This window comes from Aphelocoma coerulescens, chromosome 2 (assembly GCF_041296385.1).
Source record: "Aphelocoma coerulescens isolate FSJ_1873_10779 chromosome 2, UR_Acoe_1.0, whole genome shotgun sequence".
In the NCBI taxonomy this organism is placed as follows: Eukaryota; Metazoa; Chordata; class Aves; order Passeriformes; family Corvidae; genus Aphelocoma; species Aphelocoma coerulescens.
The window spans coordinates 105,699,699-105,725,349 of record NC_091015.1 but is presented as its reverse complement, the minus strand read 5'-3'; the positions used below and the strand labels follow the sequence as shown (position 1 = coordinate 105,725,349).

Below are 25,651 nucleotides of genomic sequence, written 5' to 3'. Positions count from 1 at the left end.
GTGCCAAGTTCTGAACAGTTGAGGCAGGCGCTGGCTTTGATGGTCTCCAGAAGACTAGACCTTGAACACTTGACCAAAACCAGAAGTCAGGATTCACTGTCTTGGTAGAAAATAGATAAGTCTATGAAAGATAGATAATATTTTTTTTCTGCAACTTGACAGCGCATCAGGCTGATGCTTAAACAGTGAAGTTGATGAAGCAGATCCAGCTGCATCTCCACTGACTTCAGTGGAGTGATAGTGATACATGACAGCTGATGATGCAGCCCTGTAAATCTAATCACAGCACGTGAATGCCTTACCAAGTAGAGTTCTTAATGTATATTTTGACAATAAAAGCTACAGCTTTCTTTTTCTAGAGGTGAAAATGAAAGATTTTGGTGTGAGTTTGGAATAGGGTTTTCTTCCTGTAAACTGTCTTCAGTGGAAAGAAAAGAGGATACAAATAAATTAGCACTTTGTATCTACGTGGGGTGAATTGCAAACTTTTTCTTCATCTGCCTCCTGGAATCTGTATTAAGAAAAGCATATCTCAGACTTAAGTGAGGTGTTTGAGGAAATCTGTGTAGATCTATTGATTTATTGTAGATCTATAGTAGACCTAAAAAGGTTTTTTCAGTCTTTAGCACTGGTTTTAGTTCCATCCTCTCCCAAGTATTGAGTCTCGTCATTACTCAGTGCTGGCCAGAGTGTTCTTTCTACCTCATGACCTGATGTCTTATGCTCTAGTTTTCTTACCTTCTTTAGTTGTGGCCAGCCTTCTAGGACTATACAGACTTTGACTTTTGTAAATGCTCTCAGTGCTTCTTTTTTGTAGTAAGTGCTCCTTGTAATGTAGTCATTAGCTCAGCACTAGCCCCTTTCACACCCCACTTTTCTTCCTCTCACCTCTGTTCCTGTTCATTTTTATTATTTCTCTTTCTCAACTGTGTTCCTCTAAATATCTCTGTAACTGAGTGTCCATGACAGCCTTTGGCTCTCTGTGGGTACACTGGGTTTCTGCCTTGTATGCCTGTGCTGTAAAATCCAGATTCTTAGAGTGGATGTCTATAAGCTTGACTGTCTGAAGAACAAGCTATGCTTGCTTTTGTTTTTCTGGAAGTTAATTTTTTCACTTAAGTAGCCACAGTTTCAGTGAGCTCAGCAGATGGTCACATGCTTTCTGCTCCCGCCACAGTAGCACTTAACACTGCTTTCCATCTGCTGGCATATCACCTTAGCTCTGCTGGCCTTCATTAGTGATGCTGACCAGACCCTAAGTATTGCTTTAAGATCCTGTCAGAACCTCCTAGGACAAACAACCCTGGTTTTTATCTGCTCTTACTCCAAATCTCACTCAACATCAGATGCAACCCTTTCCTTTCATTAGATGTTCAACCCACTATAATGTCCCTTCAGAATTTAACCAGATTGTCAACATGAGCCGTGGCACTGTCCCTTCTCCAGGTTCCTCTGCTCATACTGAAGTAACTTTCTGTCAGTTCTCTGCAGCTTGGGCTGGGAGGATGTCTGGCATTTAGAACAGAATCTGGGTTATAGCCCTGTGTTTAGGAACTTGGAGGTTACATTCATGAGTGGTAAATCCACAGGTCAGCTTCTCTTTTGCACTGCAAGGCAATGAGCAGCCATACAGACAGCAGTCATCATTTTGGAGCCAGTTGTTGGCTGGTAACGGTGGGAGCAGCACATCATGCAGTCAGCAATCTGACTTTAAAGGCCTTTTCTATGCAGATATATTCACACAGAGTTTATCCACCCCTCTGATGTTGGCCACATGGCCTAGCTTCAGGGAGTGCTCTGCAGGGCTTATCATCATCTGTGCTCCAGCGCATGTGTGCACGTACATGTCTTTGTTCCAGAAGGAGCTTGATGAGGGCAGGGGTTCTTCCCTGTCCTTTTGATCCTGGGGCTGCTTGAGGACTGGTAGACAAATTTCAAGGATTTATTCTAAAGCCAGGACAGATGAACAGCCAGTTACTAGCTTGCTATCACTGATTTTTGTTAATGGTCCTTTAAGTGCTTCCCTTATCTCCAAAGCAGAAGTCATGGCTTTATTTCCTGCCTGCTTTCCTCAGTAGCTGCTTCAGAGGTGGTGTCTGTATAGTCAGGTGATAACATGCATAAGATTGCTGATTACTGCTATAAAGGCATCCATAAATAGCTGATACAGAGCTATCATGTGTATTTCACTTTATTTAACAGGCCTCTCTCGACTTGAAAAGAATCCCTTCCAAAGCAAAGTCTGCAAATCAAACTTGGAGCAGGCAGGGCTCAGGCTTTTGAGCTAAGACAGCATAGGAAACATTTACCTCCAAGGAGCATTGTTTTCAATGTGTGATGTAGCTTACTGATCCTAAGTTGGTAGCTTTCTACTACAAAATTGCACATAAACTGCATTAAATAATTTGGTACTCCCAGAAAATGTATGTGATGGGGTTTTTTTTGTCATCCTGGGAATTTCTTAGGAAGGGAGCAAGAAGACAATGAAGTGAAAACTTTTTAATTAGGGTAGAAATTCTAGGAGAGAGCTGGGTAAATTGACTTGGCCTGGAAACTTCTCATTGTTTAGCTAGGAGGACTCAGAACAAACAGTTAATGCACTCGATATCCCACAGTCAAGAAAAGGTTACTGTAAAAATCATCTTGTTAATACTGGTCTGTGCAACTGCTGGCAGCATTACTGCTACTTCATTAACCTGATGAATTCCAAACCTCTAGTCTCCCATGGAGAGAGACTAAAAGCCATAGCTGGTGACCTGCAGGAACTAGCAGTGACTTCCTCCTGATGGCTCGGAGACTGTCAGGGAGGAAACGCTCTTACCTGGCCGCAAAACCCAGTGACCTGGGAAAGGGGAGAAAGATAGTGGGTTTGGCTTGCTGTAGCAATCCTGAGATCAGGCTCCAGTCATACCATGCCACAGCTTACGGCAGCCTGAGAAGATAGAGTCAGGGACCAGTTGAATTAGCCACAAAAGCTAGGTGGAAGTATGGCAAGAAGTCGACCCAAATCCAAGCTTGAGTACAGTGGGTTTAAAATTCTTAGTCTGAGACCTAAACTTGTAGCCTTGAACTGTGGAGGTATGCTGGAATTGAATTCATGGATTGAATTTGTCCTTTCTGCAAAACTACCAACAGGCTGGATGTGGTCCTCATTATTCACATGTCTGTTCATAGCCCTTCAGAATGTAACAGTATCAATACTTCTTTCCTCCTGCCTTTCAAATGTGTCTTCCATACTGCTTTTTACCTTTCATGGTGTAAACAGAGAAAAGCTTTCACACTGAAGTCTCTCTGTGACTGGAGTGTAACACTGACAGAAGCCTTCCCTTCTCTTAGGTTGCCTCTTCACACTCTTCACAAGCAGTATTGCCAATAAAGTTCAATTGAGGCAAAGTTGCTTTTTGGGTAGAATCCAGTTTGTCTTCAGGCCTGTTCTGTCTAAACTTGGAAACTGTGGAATGTTCAATACAGTGTGGCTGTCTTCCAGACAGCAGTGGGCCAAAGCAAATGAAAATGTGTGATTGAAAATTGTGAAATGCTTGTTCATATGTATGTACAAACGTAATTTTCGTGTGTATATATCTATATATATCTATATATATATAGATATATATATGGAAGATATTGCGTTCTTTTTACAGGAAATTTTTGAGGGTTGTTTACAAACCAGTGCTTTCTCTGCTTGCATTTTCTCTTCCACAAGCTTCAATGATCTCCATATTCTGTTTAGAATTTGAAGACTTAGCGTACCAAAAGTGTGGATCCAGTCCTGCCCTGAAAAAAGTCTGTCAGGAGAGACTAGACAGAGTTGCTGCATGAGCAGAGTGAAGCAAGCCAATGGCTGACAAATTATTTGCTTCTCCAAGTGGTTTATCTGTCAATGGCCCTGTTTTTTATTGGTGTGGTGATTGGGTTTTTGTCTCCTCAAGCTTTCTGTTATGTGGAGCCAGCTGCTGGAGTGTTGCCTGTAGTATGAGCAGCAGTAATCAAAAAGGAGTTTGCTTATCAGCCAGGAGCATCCTGGACAACCTAGTCTCTTGTCAGGATGAAAGAGCTGAGGGTGGAGTTTAGTTAGCAAAGATCAGGTATGTCCATGGGAAGCTGGCAGCATTGGCAGGTTCAGACTGGACCTGTTGGGTGAGTTTGGCAGAGCTGCACTATTGGTACGAATCAGCCATCCGTGAATATGCAGAAACGAGAGCTGCTGTCTGTGTGTTACAGTTCAGTAATGAGCCAGTTGGTGTTCTGAGGGCCTCACTGCCCTTAATCAGGAGAGATGTGGTGATACTCAGAGCAGGTGTGTTCTTTCCTAACATTGGGCAGGAATCTGGCTTTTATTTGGGGTAGGAGTGTTCATGAGAAGACCCACAGTGTGTCTACTTCCCCTCTCCCCATTTTGCAGTGATTAATTGGGTAAGAGTAGGACAGAGCTGTGCTCAGCCCTGGCTGGAGCAGGTGGCATCCACTTGTGCATGCTGCAGGTATGTTCTCCTTGCGGTGGCAGTCCCAGCTTTGCCAGCTTTATTTGACTCTCATGCTTGGAAACTAGGGGCTCTTTGCCTGCATTTTGTGGTCAGGTTTGAGTTTCAAGTCTAAGGTACCTTTTAGCGAGCCAACTCCAGCTAACAGCTTGTGGCTTAACTTTTAAGGGACCTGTAAAAGTAATACAGCATCTAAAACATAAAACATCACAAAGTCAAGCCTATCCTAAAACAAAATTACAGATCATAGCTTTTGGAAGCTGAAGTCTGTGCGTGCCTGGCAGCTCAGTGTCAGAATCCATCTGAGCCCTGACAGTGGCATTTGGGAGTGCAATAGCATGACACAGTGTACACCTTTTTTGCACGGACATCCTCTGAGAGGACAGGGCCACATCTCTCCTCTGGTGTCACTTCCTACCCTAAGAGGCATTGAGCAATAATGTTTTTCTGCATGTCCGATTCCTCTCATGTTAGTTGCTGGTCACCTTCTGCAATGATTCTTCATCCACAAACTTCATGTTGATCTTCTAGATAAACATCTGTGCTAATGACACAAATCGGTATTTCGGGTATTAGCTTTTAACTGGAAGTCCTTTCCCAAGTAAGTTTTCAAGTCTTAACAGTAAACAGGAATTCCTCCACTTTCTGCACGCCACTGACAGCATGACTTCTTCTGATGAAAAATGTTTGAAGGATGTGATCTGGCATATCTTTTTATTTTAGAGATGCTGACAGGTGATAATATGGTCTGTAAATTTTAGAGCTAGAATCTCTTGGCTGTGTTGCTGGCAGAGAGAGACAGCAGAGGGACAGCTTTCATACTCCATGAGACATGTGAAGGGGGAAAATAAAAATGTTGGAGGAGGAAAGAAGTCTGATACAGTAGTCCGTCTTCTTTTTTTCAAAATGGCTTTCCCTGCTAGAGCAATTGAGAGAAATTTATCAGTATTGATCTTGTGTAAATTCCTAGAAACAAAAGAACTAACTTCTCCCTTGTTCTGAATCAAGCCGTGCTTGGCTGCCTTACCTTGCCCCTAGACTGCAAGGCTTGATACAAAAGTTGAATTTGGAAGCAGTTTTGTCAGGTGGTGGTGTTGGCTGCTGCTGAGCTGATGAAAACTGGCAGTAGGCAGCAGAGCTGGCAAAGCCCCCTGTGAGAGGAACTGTGGTTCAGAGTTTTAGCCAGTTTCAGTGACAGCTTAGTCATCTAAAGAGAACTTGCTGTGCAAACATTCTGCCTAAACCAAGTTCTCAAACTTTACAAGTTACTCTGATTGTAAATGCTTTATCAAGATGGTCACTTAGATCTGTTTATCTCCACTGTAATGTGAGTAATTTCTTGAAACAAGTGTAATGAGAACGCTGTTATGGAAAGGCAGGCTTTTTTTTGAAGAGTCTGCAAATAATTTTGGTTGGTGATAAGTGTGTGCTGACCACTAATATCTGTATGAGCAACTAATACAACCTGCAATAACTGCAAATGCCAGTTGGGGACATTTTGAGTGTGCTGCTGCCCCATGTGCTGATAACCTCAAAAAATGGAAACCTGAAAGTGAATTTCAGAAAACTATTTCCTCATAAGAAGAAATGAACATAGGTCTTGTAAGGCTACCTTCCTTGAGTTTGCAAAGACACAGTTTCTGTTGGCTTAGTAATAAGAATGTTTGAAGTGCCCTCACAAGTGGGCAGCAGAAGCTTAGTATTTTAATAAAGAAAATGAGGCTCTTGCAAGGCTTTTATTTTGTGGGTTTGGGGTTACAGTGTTAAAAGCTTATGACACCCACATTTCTGCCTGTTAACCATTGACAGCTGATAGGGCATAGTGTATATACAGTGAAGGAGACAAAACCTGGGGATTTAAGCATCTTGGTGAAACTGTTGTGCCTTACTTTAAGTCTTACTTAAGGCGTCTATAAATTCCAGAGAGGAATAGGGAAGAGTTTGTACTCATGGTTGCTTTCTTCCACTTGGTGGCCTTAAGGAAAGCATCCTAGAGACTTGCAATAATACACACAAATAAAAAGGCTTGAAAGGATGTTTATGTAGTCTATTGTCAGATAGTTTTAAAACTTCTTAGGGTGGGGCAAAGGTGACAAGATATGTCTCCTGATTTCTGAATCAATGTAGTGGAAGGGATTTGCATCCTCTTTTTTTTGCAGACCATTTTGAAAACATGCAATTGGTGCATGTGATACTTGCTCATACAAGTGTCCAGCTTTTTATAAAGCATTTCTGGTAATGAAGGCAGTTGGCATGCTTTGGAAAGAATAAATCCTCTGAGGATAATAGATCTGTTAGAAGTAGACAAAAACGAGCTTAAGGGTCTTGCTTCATTAATACACTTTCTCTCAAGTGGCTGCTTAGTGGTATTCTCACAGCTTCCTAGCCAGCCTTTGGTCTGACATTCATCTTAACTTTACCATGCTATAAACTTGGCTCTGTGCTGTTCCCTCACTGTCTGCTTCAAAGGTACAGTCGATGCATCTCCATTAGCCCTTTTTAGAAGTAAACTTTTAGCTCAAAATGTGAGTAAGTCATGTGCAGAGTGTATTTGCCATGAAGTACGGAAGAATTCCTTAAGTGCAGCGCCGAGTGCCTTTAGCACTGCTCATCAGGTAGCACGGGTGTAAATTGGTAGAGGTTATGGAGTCAACTGATGTGTTGAGAGCCCCTAATTCCTCAGTTTATTCTTAGCCATGGCTAGTAAATTGGTGCCACCTTGTACAGTATTAACCATTTCATTTGACACATAAGCAGTCCTCTTAATTATTCAGTGCCTTGCTTATTGATATCTCCCTCAAAACTCAGTTTGACCAGTACCAAATGGGTTGGGTTGGGGTGGGGGGTTGGTTTGTTTGTTTTTTCCTAACTAGCTGGGTCACGCCTTGCAAATTCTGGATGATGATCAACTGTAGCTGCTGAAAGCTAAACCTTCCTTAGACTGTCAGAATCAATCAGGTTGACAGCTCCCCACCCTGTTCCTGGCTGTGCTGAGCTGCTCTGGTTACTGTCCTGTGGGTACCCTGTGCCACCATGTCTGGCTCCTGTTTGTGAAGGTTCCTCCTGCTTCCCAGAGATAGGACAAGGTGGCAGCCGCTCTGGCCTTCTGCATTTCCAGTGTAGGAACCTCCTGCTCTGCTGAAGGCCTTGCAGAGATCAGGCAAGGACAATATGGTATTCAAAAGAATTCACCACTTGGTGTAATTCTAATATCTAGTATTCTTCTTCAGTGATGGGGATAACTCTAATTTTCAGGCATATTAAGTTTTAAATTACTTCTGAACTGAAAGTTTTATCACCTGTGAATTGGAGATTCGCTGTTGGCCACACTTAACTAAAAGTACTGAGACACGAGCTTGTGTAGGCTGGTAAACATAGCTGCTGCCTCACCAATTGGTGACATTATTTCCTTCTGGATATTCCCTGTTGGCCTACAAGTCACTGCCAAGGTATATGAGTGACTCACTCCTTGTAGTGCTTCCAGGATTGAAATTCTAAAGTCTAAGCTTGGAGGGGACAATAGTAATATTTTTTTACATGTCAGGCTAGGCAATGGGGTGAGCCCAAAGGGGACACATCCATATCCAGTAACTCCCTACCTAGCAACTACCTTTTGCTTACTGAGTAGATTTTTGTGAGGCTGGTTTTCTGTTTGGGAGATTCACTCTGATGGGCTTGTAGTTTTAGGGAGGATTTTATGTTGCTCTTTGGCAGAAAACTCCCATTGTGAAGGAGCTTGGGCTGACGCTGCATAACGTGACGAGTCTCCTACGCAGCATCCTCCCACAGCCTGTCAGCCCGAGAGCACAGCGCTGGTGCTCTGCAGAGCAGCAGGGAGAGAGTGCTGGGAGCTATTGGCTAATGTGATTATGAAGTTAGGAATCTCCTCCTCACTTCCTGTGGGCTGTGTAACACAAGAGCAAGACTTTTTAATTAACACAACAATCTGAAGCGAGCAAAAGAGCAGAGCTCAGCTAAAACAGTTTTCCCGGCTGTTTGGGAGAGCAGATGATGTGAAATCTGGCATGTTAACTTTACATTGGCCTTTGACTGATCTGACATGAGAGGCATAAAACCAAACAGGACAGTGGTGCTTTCCCAGGAAAAATGTGTTACAGATGAGATTCTCTCTTCTATTGACTGGCTTTTTGATCTCTATGATGCCTAATTGGTCTTGAATGCCTCACCACTCTTTCAGTATACTTCAGGTACTCTTAGTATCAGGATTTTCCAGATATTTTTTTTTTACTAGACAAGCAAGTAATTCATAGCCACAACCCTTTTCCTCTTCCCAGTATTTTTTCTTAAACTTTCAGTACTGTGTCTGTGTATTAAAAAGTGGAGACTAAGAGTTCAAGTGGATTCCTTTCAACTAATATATTTGATTTGCCATGGTTGAAGGCCTGCCTTGTGTGAAATGAGCTGATACAGACAATATCAAGATGAGCTGTCTTGTGTAGAGTTTTAGTGTGGTGATGTGGATGTTAAATTGCATCCATGCAGAAGGAAAATCTGGAGCTGAGCAGATAAATACAATCTGCCTGGGTAAGGAAAAGAAGCCCAGAAAAAAAAAATTGTACTTTTCTGTTTTATTTTATTTTTTTCTCACTGCAGCTCCCTGAATTAATGTGGTGTTAGCTGCTAAGCTATGGAGAGGTGTTGTTAGCTTTGGAACTTGTTTAACCTGTCTTTTTGATGCTCTCTATCTGTCCTTCAGCATGCGAGGAAGCTCTGGGATCTTCTTGGTTTCTGCAGGAGGTGCCCTGCACTGATGCTTGTGTAGAACAAAAGGATGCTGCACTTTGGTTCTTGGCCACCTTTAAAATGTGTCCATAACGCTTAACATAAGCACAAAGAAAACTTCCTTAACCCTGGGACTGAGTTGTTGGCTCTTAATGTTGATCTCTACACTGCAGCTGCAAAATTTTGTCAAGCTGGTAGACTGTAAATAAGATGTTCCATTAGCTAGAATGCTAATGGGCACATGTTAAAATACAGCAAAGTTTGTGCTGAGTGTTTGTATCCCCCCCAAAGAGCATCTTCAAGAAGACATTTTAATCACATCAACCTCTGAGCCATTGTTTTTGTTTTATATAGCTATTTGTCTTCACTTTTCATGTCCTTGGAATGTTTTTCTTAAGATGGAAAGCATCATCAAATAAAAATTCTTGTCTTGGTCACCATTTGGCTCCTGTTGTGTGAATTTAGTATGGAGTTAGTAATACTGCCTGATCTTTAATAACAAGATCTTGCCAATTCCTGATGCTGTCTAGCAATTTAAGTGAGGTGAGGAAAGACATGGAAAAGGGAGACTGGGCTTTTGTCTAAAGAAAGCAGAAGGTGTTTTTAATTCCTTCTTGTTTCAAACGGGAGGTGAGGATGTGAACTGGCTGCTCACAGTAGAGCCCCCGAGGGACTGAAGGTGGAGAAAGGTCTCAGAAGCAGACACAAGAAGTGGTGAGCCGAGGTTACTGGTAGAAGTTCAGTGTCTCTGGGCTGGGACACAGCTTGTATCAAAGCTTGTCAGCTTAACAAGCCTTTTGTATTGTGAGGATGCTTCTGTTGAAAGCATTCTTGGAAACAAACTATGCAGTGTAATGAAAATAAGTCCTAACATACCTCATCTGTTCTTTCCTGCCTTTGAACCCTGCAAATCCCTCCTCTTTCCTTTAAAGCTGCTGGGCTTTGCGTAACCTCTGATGTATTCTCCAGGTTTTTAGTTTAACCATTTTAATGGGAGCTTAGTCTTCCATGAACAGTAAATTTTTATTTTTAGCACTTCAGGATTCACAGATGAAAAGGACTATATGTAATTAGCTGTCTTGTGTGGGATGCTTTTCTTTAAGGTGTCTTTTCAAGAACTCAAAATGGTAGTAAATCAGGAGGAGCGATTCCACACTAAGGAGTTGCACAGCAGTAGTCTGACCACAACTTAATTTTCCAGCTCCAGTAATATTCATGTCCTAACATAGTTTGTGCACTTACAGCAGGGATGAGGCTGTGAAGGCTGTATGTTCTGTCAGGTAGATGTCTGCCCCTACCCCCCAACAATTAATAGGCAAATGGGCTGATGACTCAGTGTTGTTATCTCTTGTGTAACAGGAAAACTGAGATCATTAAGGGAATTCCCAGTGGCATGAATACTGGGTGTACCCGTGGCATTGGGAACCTCCGTTCATTGTGGCAGGAGATTGTTGGCAACAGAGATGAGGGCTGGACTTGAGCAGTGTCTGTGTTTAGCATCTCTGGAGCAGCCGTGCCATCACTTGCTGCTGCTACTGGCAGAGTTATGCCTCTGTTTGAAAAATCTTGTTTGGGTAGAAGCTGTAGGTCTGTATTTTGGTATTTGGTACAACTTTGCTGGTGAAATACGTGGAGTAACTTGTGGTCCCGGGAGACATGTCGATGCTTGCAGCTGCCAACACTGATACTCCTAAAGGAGGCAAAATGCTTGCATGAGACCTGAACTATATTTAGTAAATAAAGAAAACGTTTTCTTACTTTTGAGCCAGTAAATGTCAGCTTCACTTGCCATGTGTCATGTTTTGTTCTGATATCGTGGAACCTGATCTAATTCTGTAATTTCTGAATAATCACTTCCTGTCTGCCACTCCCTTGTTTGTATCATGTGCTCATAGGAAGAAGCACTTTTTAAAAGGAAAAAGTGCACCAGCCATGAGCACCACCAGTGCACCACCACACTCACATAATGATGGAGCATCTCAAAAGTTGTTGGAAGAAGGAAGCCAGGTTTTAAGTGGTGTAAACATAGGTGGTGTATTTGGGATTTTTTCCCTGTTTGTTTTTTCCGTATTGCAGATCAGTGCCGAATGTTCTATGAAAAGAGAAACTTTACAGTCCAGATAGTGGTCAGCTGTGGGCTAAGTGTCTCAAGTATGCAGGTGCTGTGAGTGCCCACAGATCTTGGGGAGTCTCCTCAGGTGCAAAGTTTGCCCAGACTGCAGCCTTTAATTACTTTGTGTACATAATTGGGTATGGAACTGTAGCCAGTGATGGAGAAAGGAATACAGCATTATAAAAATGTTAGGGAAATCACTTAGCCAGTAACTCTATGCAGCTGATCCTTCTGCCTGAATCACCATGATCCTTTAAGCTGCTTCTAAGTAAAATATGCAGTTTGTACTGACAGAATTGGGGATAAGAGTTAAGGGCCTCTTGCTTTCTGATGATGGCCAGGAAAGGTTATTGCTAATCTAACATCAAAAGTTGGTTTTGTTTTAAGCAGTGGAAGCCATGGTTATTGTATGTTAGGTTTCATTTCTGTTTTGAGGAAGAGAGGTGAGGACATTGCTGTAACCTTGCTTCGTGGTGTTAGGGCAGCAAAGGAAACAAGGAGGTAAGGTGCTGCTGTAGCCCAGGTAAGGGGCACTATTGCAGCAGGAGTTATGGGAGCCACATAGTAATGTGCCATATATGTGTATGCCATATATGTATATGAGTGTGAAGACCACAGGGATTATGATAAATATCACACTGAGATATTTAGTAAGATAAAGTTTTTACTCTTTAAATATCTACTGTTGTACTGGAGAAAAAAAAGATGTATTGTGGAGCTTCACCCTCCACCGAGATGGCCAGCGTGTCCTTGGCTCTGTAGGGAGGCTGTGCACAGGGCAAATCCCAGACCAGCAGTCCTCCTCGGACTGACTTTTTTTCATCCCTTCCTTAGCTTGTGGGCAGGGGCTCGGGGTACACCAGTAGCAGTGTTCAGCTGGGGGCAGCTGGGATGGCGTTGGCATTTTATTTCTTCTCAAGTGGGACGTTCTTCCCAGCCTCTCTGTGTAGAGCAGATCAGCTCTGCACTTCCTGGCACAGGGCTGGGCCTCTGCAGGGGGGGCTGAGCTCTCAAGAGAAGTATCCTTTGCTTCTGCCCTCATAATCATTCAGGGAAATTCTGACTTTGCACTCTGCAGGCAGCTTTTACTGCTTTTCAACCTGTCCTCAGGAAAGAGGGCTTCCTGGCTCTTACTTTGTTTATAACTGGGAAGATGATTTCCATTTGTGAGGTGAGCAGCCATGTCCTCTGAAGGGGGAAGAGTGCCCGCAACATGGGGAAATGTTACAGATGCAGTTTGAATTGTAATGGACTGGGCTCTTGACCTTGCTTCTCCTCAGCATTAGAAAACAGAACATTAAATATATTTATATAGTTGGCGTTTGCAACTTTTCTGCTTTGCACCAGCAGCAGTTTGAGGTTGCTGCTCCCTCATCCCCCACCACCTGAGGGGCTTGTGATTTTGCTTCACTTGCTGCTGCTCCTTTCCAGTGCCATCATCTCTGTGTGGGACGCGCAGGGTTGCTCTGGCCAGACTCCTTGTTGCGGATGATGACTGGCTCAGACCTGCTCGTGCCACGGCGTGGTGCCTCTCCTTCTCCTCCTGCCTGCGGGCTCGCTCCTGCCCGCCCCGGCCTGCTCCAGCCTGGGGAGCAAGGGGCTGGAAAACGTGTCTCTGCAGGGGCAGTGCCTCCTGTTCCTGCCCCAGCAGAACACAGGAGATAAGCTGTCTGGGATTCCCCCAGCTCCCCAGTCCCACCAGCCAGGAGGGCATCCCGGTGCATCCGGGAGGCCACAGGTGGAGGCAGGAGCCTGCCAGCGCCGTAGGGCCCGGGGCATCCGGGCCAGCGGCTGTGTGGGGCTGATGAGAGGGTGCAGCTGTCAGGGCTGGCCACGACCGGTGTTTATCTTGTGACTAACCTGGCTCCAGCCAGCAAAGTTTGGGAGACTCCCAGAGGTCGTGACTTGAAAGACAAGTGTTGTAATTAATTTCTTATGCCACACTTGTTTTGAAGCCTTTTTAATTCCATGATAAGAGGCAGAATCTGGACTTCATTTACAATCCTCTGGGTTGGAGGCAGGAACCAGAAAAGTGCTTTGTGAAGCACTGCAAATGTTTTTTACTCCCTCCTCCCTCTTTGCAGGATGTATGTGGTATTATCACACCACAACAGTGAAGCTATAAAAACATTACTGTGTCCATTTTTTTTGAAGAGAGGAAACACAACCTTAGAAGAATTTTAACTGCGTAAAAGCACATCTTTCTCTGAGAAGGTCTGGTAGCAACTTCAGAACACTCCAGGATAAAGAGTGTGGAAGAGATCGCCATTTATTTCTTTGAGACTTATATTTTCATTAAATATGAACTTCTTCACAATTCAGTGATTTTTTTTTAAATTATTTTTACTGGTAATTTAGAAGAATAAGTGAAAAGGCACTTCCTAGCCTGCCTGTTGGAACTAGCTTAGGATGAATAAGGTGTTACTCAGCAAAAGAATGTGTGAGAAAGAATTACTTCAGAACAGAAAACAGTCTTTTTTAGTAGTATCCTTGTATCTCACAGATTTAATGTTTGCAGCAACTGAATGTCTCTATTGCCACCTTTGAATACGTGCTGCCAGTTCTGGGATATCTTTTCCTTCCAAGAAGGAAAACTGCTTGTATGCTACAGAAACATGATTAGCAGTTACCTGCGCACGGGGTAATAAAAAGATTCTTGATCACTATCAGTTTTAGCTATGGAGGGAGGATCACCCTAGACTGGAGAGAAGGAGAGCACCTGGCAGAGAAGGCGAGCCTAAGTGGCAGACAGTAGCAGAAGGGAGTGTGAAGTACCACACTGGATTCAGGTTCCCTCGGGTGAACCACAAGCTGTGTTAGCTGGGTACTAGAGGTCCTGCCTTCCTGGCATGGCTCACCTCTGTTGGCTGTTGAAATGATCTTTGATGCTGATCAAGTTACCTCTGAACAGAGGAAAAGGCTGTGCTTTAATATTGTCATCTATAGGATGATGGTTCTGATCAGATTCAGTATTGCAGCCCTTAAAAATAATTTCCTTTTACCTATGGCTGTGTAAATACTCTTGTTGTGCAAATACACCAGCTTTATTTTGTACTGCCTAATTTTGTGCTGCTTTTCCAAGCTTCATTTGAAACTTCTCCTGAGGCTAGTATGAGACAAACATTTTGTTTCTTGTCAGAGGTATGAAATTCGTATTCTGAATTCATATGATCCTGAGGTGATTTTTTTTTATTACTTGTGGGTTTTCCAAATATTGCAGCTATGAAAAATAAAATTATATTCTCCTGAATTTGCTCTTTGGCTCAATGCATAAGCATTTCATGCCTTCCACACTTTAGACTTGTGCAAGAAGTAACAATTTTCTACTGTCAGTTGGGAAACAGTTAAATTCAGTATTTTCTTGGTAAAATTTGCCACTTTTTGAGTCATTAATAAGATTTTTATTGTACCCGCACTGTCTAATAAGAGTTATCGCAGTTTCATCTCTTGTTTTGCTTTGTGTTACACGTACACATTTTCTGTTGGAAAAACAGATTCCTTTTGTGCCTCTTTGGGGGAGCAAATGGTGCTCCCCTCAACTGCCTGATCTGAATGAATAGGAGAGCGTGTGTGCAGGTCAAAAATGGAGTGGTTGAAATAGGCTAATTAAAGGGTTGCTTTTTAATAACTTTACATCTTAAAGTTTATAATGTTGACTTGCTGAATAGATTGAATGAAATTATTGGAGAGGGTGGTTTTGAGAGCGATTTTTTATTTTCCCCAAACATCTTTGAATAGGATCGACAGCCCTTCCTTTTTGATACCATCAGGTGAGTGAATAGAGTTGCTGATGTTTGCTGGGAGTTGTTGGATACATGGTGATAGGCTTTTGTCAGGCCAGCAGGAGAGCTGTTCACAGGTGATGCTTTTGCTCTCTGCATGCACCACCGATCCATTACTGCTGCTGGGTGTCCTCAGTGCTGATTGTCCTGGGAAACCATTTCACCATCAAAATCTCCAGGACAGCAGCGGTGATCTGGGATGAAGATAATAATGATTGATATCTGAGAAGTGCAGCATAAACATGAATTCTTCCAACTGACCTCCTGCAGGAAGTGGGAAAGATTAACTAATACTTTAAAAAAACCTGGCAATGAAGCCAAAGCTCAAACCCTACAATTTTCTAGTGCTGCAATAACATAATCTCAGCATAATGTGGTTTGTGGAAAGCAACAAGGGGAGAAGGCTGTTTCTGTCATGTTTTATGATGGAAGAGAAGTCACATGTGAAACTTAGAGGAAGAAAACCTTGACAATCTTAATAAACACTATCTGCACTTCCACTGTAAAATTTGGAATCCTATAGTTGGCTTATGGGACAGTTTGGAGATCTGGGTTTTGATATTTCTGAGGGCAAGGATAACTTTGGGAGGTACATGCCTGGGTGCTTACTTATATTTGGTAGCACTCATCTCTTCCAAAGGTGTCACTTCTTTCATGGGGCAGACTTGCAGGCCGTGCTGCTGCATTGGAGCGGGTCTGGGAGTCAAAACCAAAGGCTCCTGCTGGGAAAGGAAGAGGTTCAGCAAGGGAACAGTGGCCTCTGATGACAAGCAATGAGAAGTGCAGGAGGCCACACCAACAGCGCAGGCTAAAGTCCCAAGGAATTGATTGTCTCCATCCTCAAGGCAACCAGCTTAAAAATGTTTTTATACATGTCTGACACTGTAAAGACACTAAGATTAATGCAATTCTAGTTTTGACTGCTGTAACGTGCTGAACCAAAGAACAAAATAACATTTACCTTCTTGAAAGAAGGTAGGATATTACGAGTTTATAAACGTGTTGGAAGTAAAGATAGATTTGTGTTAGACATCTGTGTTAGAATTTAATCCTAACCTACTAATGGACATTCCCTAAGTAGGAAGGCAGATTTATCTCTCTAGTCCTGACTGAATCAATGGAGAAAGAAGGTTGCCTTTTGCAAAACTGCAGTTTACTAGGCCTAGTTTGTGCTTCAAAAGTCCTGTTGAATGTTAAACTATAACATTTAGGTAGTTTTCTAAAAGTTGATAGATCGTGTCCAGTTTCTTCTGTTACGGTGCTATGAGGAGAGAGAGAGGAATGAGTATCTCTGTGTGGGATTGTGCATGTGTGGGATCCATTACTTGATTTCTGACAGAATAGCAGCTACAACTACTTTACGTACAGTGTGTTTTTTTGGGTTGGTTTACCCAGAGGTTGCTGGCAGCAGTATGGCTGGATTTATTTTTTTTTAGTATTCCTGCAACACATACAGTGCAATGTTAGCATTCAGATAACCTTATTTTTCCCGCCATTAAATACTCCTTGATGAGCAGTATTGGCACTGGTCCTCCCCCCAAGTCACAGTTCATTTCATATCTGTTTCCTCTTAAATCCCTTTGCATGCAGTCAGCCTTACAGGTTCATAAATGAGAGACTGCCAGCTTATTTGCTGTCTGATTGCTTTCACAAATGCTTCTGGTGTTGATCTTTCTGAGAAAATAGAAAGTGATGGCAATTTCTGTCAAACATGGACAGTGTTTTGTAGCCGGGACACAAAAAGGTAGAAGGGGTAAACATGACACGTTCCCTGGAAATGGCTTTATGACTGCTGCTAATTTGAATGCTCAGTAATAGAGATCTGTTGGATGGAGGGGTTACTCTTCACTATTAATGACTCATTGGCCTCCTTCCCAAGCTGCCTGAAGTGCCGCTCTCCCTAGTGGAAGTAATTTTGTCTTTGAAGTACTTTCCAGAGCTGTCAACTAATGTTCCACAATTCCCAGAGGAAATAATAAGCCATGAGTGCATGTACACTGAAAATGTAGTCTGAAATGAACTGTTCCTATAGGAGCCTGGCAGTCTGCTTCTCTGTGGAATTTGGCTTGTTTATACAATCTTATCTGGCTAAGCTTTGGTATTTTATCTGGCAGGCAGTTCCTATGAAAAGCAGCTGTCCAAGCAGTGGGAGTGGTGCTCCTGGTGGTTTTTTCAGAAGGTCTATAATTTCTTGTTTCATGTAAATTACAGAAATACAATACTCTCTTGGCTACAACCAAATGCTCTAAGCAGTTTTCTTAGCCTTATAAATAGCCCTTAAAGTGTGCTCTGCTGTTGTGTCTTGTGTGACTTAACAATCGGATTCGTGATGCCCACCAGGAAGATGTAAGGTGTTCTGTAAAGTCACAGGCTGACTACAGAATTGTTAAAAGAGCACCTCAAAGGTTACAGATTTTACAGATACGTTTTTAGCTACCACCATCACCGTTGTCAAGAAAGTGAGTCCTTCTCTGCGTGAAGAGATCTGTACATGTATCTTCTCTAACAGAAAGGTCCTTAGGGGTAAGTAGGTAGTGATAATGTTATTAAAAAACCCCAAAACCACCCCACCAACCAAACACATAGTAACAGAAATGATGCACCCAAAATACTTCAGATTTTGTGTAACTCATTAATAGAGAAAATGTTTCTTAAAATGTACTGAAAGCTGAAGCTTTTGGGGGAAACAGGGCTATTCAGTGCCTACAGAAGAACTCAAGGTATTTTTTGTGTAGCTTTGGCTTGCAGATTCAAGTAAGAGAGAATTTAAATGCTCAGGAGTTCTCCAGCTGGTAAATTATGTTCCTCATCTCTTTTTACAGGAAGAGTATTTTCAGTCGGAAGCAAATTATGGGCACAAGTAGAATTCAGGTCCAAGTCATTTAAAGTTTAGTGGTTATCCAGGATTATCCATCCAGTTCATAGTACATCTTATCTGAAAGCATTGCATCTTGAAGATTAGAATGGTCCATATAATCTGGCCTGTTCTGAGAAATGATGGACATATTCTAGGCCTAAAAGACTAATTCTCTCTGTGTCACAATACAATGTATGTAAGCAACATTTAACTCTGGCCTCATTTGACACATAAGAAAACATGATACCCTGTAAGATTCAGGGCTTTAAGCATTGTTCAGATGTGCCATTTGATGACATTTCTCATGCTAGTATACATGCAGAGTTCTATAGATCCCTTTTGCTCTACAAAAGGGGAATTTGATATTGCAGCAAATGAAAAATGAGCTCTGTCTGGTTCCATATAGTATATTCTGGTCTTGCCTGAGACCTGGCATCAAGCACACTCCATTTCTTTAGCTGAAGTGACATTCCTGCTTGAAATCCTATATGGTGAGAAACTCAAAACCTAACAAGTTGCTGACCTTCATTAAAAGCGTGTCATCATAAATTATGCACTGATAGAGTTTCCATTTCAGTCTGACACATGCCACCTGAGAAGTTTAGTAGTGGAAGGGGGCAGTGCACCATTGTGTGTCCACCCTGTAGTTGATAAAAGTGAATGATGTTGGATAGCTTCTCCCAGTTCCCTTGTGAAGAAGATTTTATTTTCATTGTGGTAGGGATTGATGACTCTGCTCCCACAGCAACAGCTGATGTTAAACTTCAGTTGAGATACTTTGCTTTATTCCTTCAGCAAGATTAGTGGTTCTAAATAACATTGAGGGTGTAGCTGTTTTGTTCTACTGGATTTTTTTTGGGCTTTTTTTTTGTTTGTTTAGGTGTTTTGGGGGTTTGTTTGTTGTTCTTTTGGGTTTTTTTGGTTTTTTTTATTTTAAAGTGATGTCTCAAGTGAATGTAATTACTGTAGAGCAGGTTATCTTGAATTCAAGTAATGTAATAATTCCCGTATTGTCAAAGAGCATGTATTCCAAACTTCAATTTTTTTCAAGAAAATAAAGCTAATTAGTATTTTTTTTCTTAAAAGCTCTTCAAATGAGCTCTCATTTCCCCAACCTGTAATAGCTTTTAACAGTTTTTACCTATTAAAATTAGGATTTCCTCTTCCTCATATAGAATTCCATTTAGAGTCAGAGTTTGAAACTAGTGCTTGGCACTGTTTTAAAAACAAAAACTCCAGTCATCAACAAGGCGTAGACTTCATTTTTTTTAACATGGTCCAGCCCTGTAATAGTAAATCCTAGAACAGTCAGTGGTCCTACACTGAAGGTAACCTGCATTACTTGTAATGTAATCCGTGCTCATGTCTGGCTCATGTTTGGAGGAAAAAGTTTGCATTTTTGTGGTGAGATGGGCTTTTTGTTATTAAAGGAGGTGGTTGTTTTGAAGCTGTTCACAGGTTAGGAATGCTGGCAATCATCTGGGGAGACTCGTTAGTGGGCTGAGCACAGATGAGGAGGTCACAGGCACAAAACAACCGCTTCTTTTGTGCCGTTGTCCTACTGGTGGGTCAGCTCAAGGGACGTGCTTCAGAAATGATTTGTGTGTGTTAGGAGGGCCATCATACTGTGAATTTGCTACTTCATCACCACAAACTTGCATCTTGTGAGAATTAACTCTTCTAGGTTGTTGCTAATTAAGGGAAAGAAAACAGTTTTGTCACCAAATATTTTGCAAGTTTGCCCTAAAGTAATTAAGTATTAATGTACTAACATAGAGAGAGAGAGGGAGATAACAGTTACCTGGGTGCTTCCAGGGGATAGATGCCTAACTGGGGTATGTGTTTTATTTTACAGTGCAATTAACTGTACTCACTTGCCTAATTTTCTGAGTCTTTAAGGGATGCAGGTTTTGTTTTCAGGTTTTTTGTCAGTACTGCAAGAGACAGTCTTAAACGCATAAACTCACGTGTAATTTTAATTGGCATCTTAAGCTGAAAATTTGTGATAAAGGTTTTCTTGGACCTTGAAGCACAGCACTACTATTCTACAGCACTGTATTTCAAGCAAGGAAGAATTTGGATTCTAAATCTGAAGCCCCAAGTTGCTTTCATAGGACTGTCACAGAAATTTATCAGTGAATTGTGGGGGTGAGCTGGGTACAGTGTTGGAGACTGTGGTGATGAAAGATATCTCTTGTACACCCATACTTTACAAGGAAAGTATCAGAATTAGCTGAATGTAGATGGTGATCCTGTTGGTGGAAGAAGAGGAATAATACGTAGCTTTGGCTGCAGTAATTGGCTACTGTACCCAAAAGAGTAGACACTGCACTGACTGTCCACCAGGAGGACTTGAGAAGGTGCCATTTCTTCCACAGTCACTGTTTTGGCTGTGCATACACTTCCAGAAACCAGTTAGGAGCTTCTTGTGTTTGGGTGATTTTAAGGACTTCCAATCCTGTGCCTCACCAGTCTAAGTAACGCAGAGCTGGTACAGCTCTGAACATCCTGGGAGGAGAGAGAAGAGGTGAGTGTGAAGTTAAACACAACAGACTTGTCCAAGGAATATCTTCATTTCACAGAAACTTCTCCCTCAGGATGACCTTTCAGATGCCTTGTGATGTCCTCAGGGTTACTATAGCCAGTGTAAATAAGTTATAGGAGAATGCAGAAATAGTCTTTCTGAAGTCTTCAAACGATTTTTTTCCAGCCCAAAGGACTTTGTAGGATGACTGTATAACTTTGGCTGGAAGGGACCACGTCTGAAGCCCAGCTAATCTAACACCCTGTTCTGAGGAGGCTCGTTTAGATCAGGTTGCTACTGCCCCCTTTTTTCTAGGGTCCTTTAATTAGTGTAACTTAGTTTCCCTTAATTGAAGTCTGTCAATAATACATCTTGAAAGTGGGCTTGAAAATGACACCTTGCAAGACATAAAAATGCAATTATAAGCTTCACTAACAGCCTTTTTTCCCCCTCCAACCTTCATCAGGTAGAGGTCTTACTTTCTCAAACATTGCTATGCAAAGTTAATTTGTCAGAGAAGCGGTTTTCTTAGTGGCAGTTCTGTAACTGTACTTTTGTATTTTACTGCTCGTCTTCAACAGAAGAATAAACTGAAAGTCTGTTAGTTTATCCTGAAAAGTGTTACTATGCTTAAACTCCTGGTGAAAAAACTTTCCAGCCAGTGCATGGTTCACATTTAAAATACACATAGTATTTTTATTGTGAGATGCAGTGACGAAATTTGTACACTACCAACTTCATGACTTAAGTATTTTTTATGCAAAGCACAGCATGAACTTCTTATGTGGAATAACTTAGTTTACTTGGATGCATTAAAGGTGATCACTTTACACTGCTACAGAGACTGAAGTATTTAAACAATTCCTTAAACTGCAGACCCAAAAAAGGCATTTTCCTGTGAATCTTGCACTCAAACGCAAGAGTGTGTGTGTAAATCCATGTCCATTCTGTGATCCTTAGCATACAGACTAAGCAGAGGAGTTTTCTTCTCCCTGCTTCTCTTTCTGCCAGGCTGCTTGCTTATGCAGTACCTTTTGTTATCTGGCACTTTTTGAACTTTTTATTGCTGTCAAGTTCAGCTGAAATTAAGTGAAATATTCCAAAGAGAAGAGTGATGTACAAAGAGATGCATATTAACAAAAATCCCTTACTAGAAAAGCCGAGGCTGAAAACATATCCAACTACTCTCCTGCACTCTTGCTTTCATGTTTTGTACCTAAGGTTAAGGCTGTGTATTGGGTGTTAAAATACTCCCCAATTCAGACTTCTAGGCTAGGAATGTGTATATATATGCACCTTGCCCACTTGAGATGTATGTGTAAAATTACAATCCAACCCTGAAAATACAGTCTTGTGTCCAAGACAGTATATCAGGCTTGCAGCAAGTAATTGCCTTCTGTACAGCTGACAACAGGAGTTAAGAATCAGAAATCTCTCTTCTCCAAAACATGGAAGAAGTATGGGGAGTCATTGTAAACTCAGTTCGTTCTGAGTGTTGTGCTGATGGACGTAAAGTGAAACAAAGATTAGAGTAAACTGAAGAATTAATTTGATTTTTTCCCATATTAGTATTATTTTTTTCATATTATTATTTCCATATTACATATGCCTTCACTGAACCAGTTTGAGGAGGAAAATGCCCTGCAGATTGAATTATTCTGTTTGATTGATACATCAGTACTTTTTCTCTTTCAGATGAAGTGGACTACAGCAATTTCGGGACCAATACGCTGTCGAGAAAGAAGAAAGCTCTGGTGACGCTCCGCAATGACAACCTCCGCCGGCGTCCCCACATCAACATTAGCATGCCTCATGATTTTAGACCAGTGTCTTCCATAATCGATGTGGACATTCTTCCCGAAACACACAGGAGAGTGAGGCTGTACCGACACGGGTGTGAGAAACCCTTGGGATTTTACATTCGCGATGGCACCAGCGTAAGGGTTACTCCTCATGGACTGGAGAAAGTACCCGGTATCTTCATCTCCCGTATGGTTCCTGGTGGCTTGGCAGAGAGCACAGGCTTGCTGGCTGTGAATGACGAAGTCCTGGAAGTTAATGGCATTGAAGTAGCAGGAAAGACTCTTGACCAAGTCACAGACATGATGATTGCCAACAGCCATAATCTCATTATCACGGTCAAGCCAGCAAACCAGAGGAACAATATTATTCGGAGCAGCAGGATGTCTGGTAGCTCTGGCCAGTCTACAGACAGCACTGCGAGTCACCATAGCTTGCCTACATCCCACGTGCTGCAGAACTTCCACCCTGATGAAATGGAGAGTGATGAAGAGGCTGACATTGTCATCGAGGGTGGTCTGGAGCCACAACACATTCCTAAACTGCATAGCCTTACTTCCAGTAGCCTCTCTCGAATCAATGGCAGCAGCCTTAGCCACAGACTTCAAAGGGACCTGGTGCTCAACAACAACTCTGGCCGAGAAAGCAACGGCAACATCCACAAATTACTCAGTTCCTTAAAAACTGATCCCCGCCACAGTCTGGTTATCCCCAGAGGAGGTATTGAGGAGGACGGAACAGTCATTACACTTTAGTAGCAATTTCTGCCATTCTGCTTACAGTCTTAAGTGCCAATTAGGACAATCGACTCGTGCAACACGTGCACAAAACGGAGCTGATATTCTCATAGACCTCACGGGTGCAGAAAATTGTTGCTTTCTAGGAAACGTGGCATCTGGAGTTAGGCATAAAACTGTCATGCACTGCCAAATCTGTCAGGAGAAAGCCAGAGTGCAAAACCTGGTTTATGTCCCAGCCCTGAAGTTTGTTTTAGTTGGTGTAAACCTAAGCAGTCTTACAGGCTACCCATGGCAGTGTTACATACTCGGGGTTGAAAGCATGGGTAGATGTATTTATACATGCATGTATATGAATTAGATTTTAATAGTAACAGACATGTCTATTTGAAGTGGAACCTGGTTTTCTTCTAATACCAGCTAAGGAGAGAGTGCTTCTTAATAGCCATCCCGTCTTCTGCTGTTACACACAGCCCTTCCGCCGACTTGTTTACACCGTATTCTCAGCGTTATGTCTAATCCAGACAAGCTCTGTGAAAGCAGCCGTTTCCTATTCTGGTGGTTACAGCGTTCGGGAGATGCTGCAGATGTATTTTCCAAAGGAAACTGTAGATACCTAAATCCACATCCATGTAAACCCGCGCACTTCCCGCGGCCCGAGGGGCGGTGCGGGACGAGGCCGTGGCTGCCGGGCCATGGGCGCCACCTGCCGGCCGGCGGGGGCAGCGCGCTGCGTTCTTGTACTCTTACCATATTTATTAGATAATACCTCCTTTTTTTGTTTGTGGTTTTTTTTCCCTCGCCCCATCATCTCTGTTTTTTCAAAATCATGATTCGTGTGAGTTTTTAGGCGTGCAGGTCTCAGAGCTGACACAGGTCCTTGCTGTACCTTTGGGGCACCCTGAATCCACAAGGTCTTTCCTTGACAAAAGATTGCCCTGCAGAATGGAGGGGTGCTGACTGACTCTCAAGCCTAACTTAGAATGGTTCTGTTATTTTTGGGCTCCTCTAGTAATAAGGCTTAATCTCTACACAGGACTTCTAGAAAGTTAAAATATACTGGATGTTTGTGAAGGTCAGATACCTTTGCTGGGTGGCCAGCTGGCTAGTGAGTGACCAGTGACTGTTGAGTCAGTACCTGTCTGCTTCTGGAAATGCCATGAGTTTTATGAAAGTGGTCTAATCTAAAATATTTTGTTATATCTTGATCAGTGTAAGGAACAAAATATAAATGTTTTAAAATGTATTTTTCTACTTTTAGCTTGTGTCATTTGCTCCTTGTTTTTAACTTTGTAGTACATTAAAGCTTTTTTTATATGGTGGAATAGACATTTCTTAAATATTTTATGAATATGAAAATTCAGGAGTCTTGGTTTGGAAAAATTGCATTCTGTTTTGGAATCTGTAATGGCTGGAAAAAGGATGTGTGGACTAATTCATTGTTGCTAATTTAGAATACCTGTGGAACAACCAGTCTTCTGCTCATAGTTAAATATCTTTGGGACATTGAGCTTAGTTTATTTCTTTTAGATTTGCTTTAAGAGTTTATTTTAAAATCCTTTCACTTACTCTAACTAAAACTTTACTAGGTATCAAAGCAGCTATAGAGCTGTACTTAGTTTTCCCAGCACAGTAAGAATAGAACATTGATCCTGTTCGTCTTAAAACTGTGTTTGTACTTTACCAAAGGTTTTCATTTTTTTAAAAAAAACCTGATTATTGGTGCAGTAAAAAAAAATGAATAGCTGGATATGCTTCAGGCAATCAGACCATCTTATCAGGAAAAATTTGTTACACCTTAAATAAGACTACTTTTATGAATAAGTGGATTTGTCTGGCTGAAGTTACTCATTTTACTTTAGTTAACAGATGAAAATGTGACCTGTCTGCAATAAAATGTGCACTGTCTTACTTCTACTCTATATTTTTTCCCTGTGCCGCAAGCATTTTATGTGGAAGTATCTGCCTTTCCTGTGACAACAAGGTATCCGGTTTGGGTGGCTCTTCAGCTATGTAATCATGTTCATGCAGTGCTTTTCTCTGTACCAGTACAGACTTTGATCCCTTTCTTTAAGCTCAGTGATACCGAGTTTCTTTCCATAGTGTTTTTTCTCACTGCTGCTTTTACTAAAGGCTCCTGTTATTCTGATTTCCATTGGAACCAGCTAGCTTCCTACCCTCCTCATAGCATGGCCTGCTGCAGACCTCAGGGCTTTGAGGGGTAATTCTGGCTCCTTGGAAAAAAGCCAGGGGCATACCCCTCTGCCTGCCACTGCACACTTTTCTCCGGAGCCTCTGGCTGTCAGTGCCCATAGAAAGCGTGCTACTACACTCTGTCCAAGCTTTTCCACCCCGTTCATCGCAGCAGGGAGGAAGCTTAAGTTGTTTCACACACACGTACAAATTACAGACTGAGAACAGCCAGCTGTTGATGTGTTGGCTTTGGATCCAACACCTAGTGAAATAACTTTTAAGGCTTGCAAACGTATTGTGCAACGTCGTCGTAGGGAAAACAAACACACACACACACACACACACACACAACCCAGCTTCTGTTTTGAGTGCCCCATAACGATAAGTGAGGCTGTGTTACAGTGTCCTCTCACAGTGACCT

At 42.1% G+C, this 25,651-nt stretch overlaps 1 protein-coding gene across 1 annotated transcript in view; it reads left to right on the top strand.

Moving 5' to 3' along the window:
• Window positions 1-25,505, top strand: part of PARD6G (par-6 family cell polarity regulator gamma) — a 65,744-nt gene extending 40,239 nt beyond the window's left edge. The window contains exon 3 of the mRNA XM_069004287.1: window positions 22,196-25,505. Within this exon, the coding sequence (XP_068860388.1) occupies window positions 22,196-23,055 (860 nt within the window). The 3' untranslated portion in view covers window positions 23,056-25,505. The remainder of the gene's footprint in view (window positions 1-22,195) is intronic.
• The last annotated feature ends 146 nt before the right edge of the window (window positions 25,506-25,651 follow it).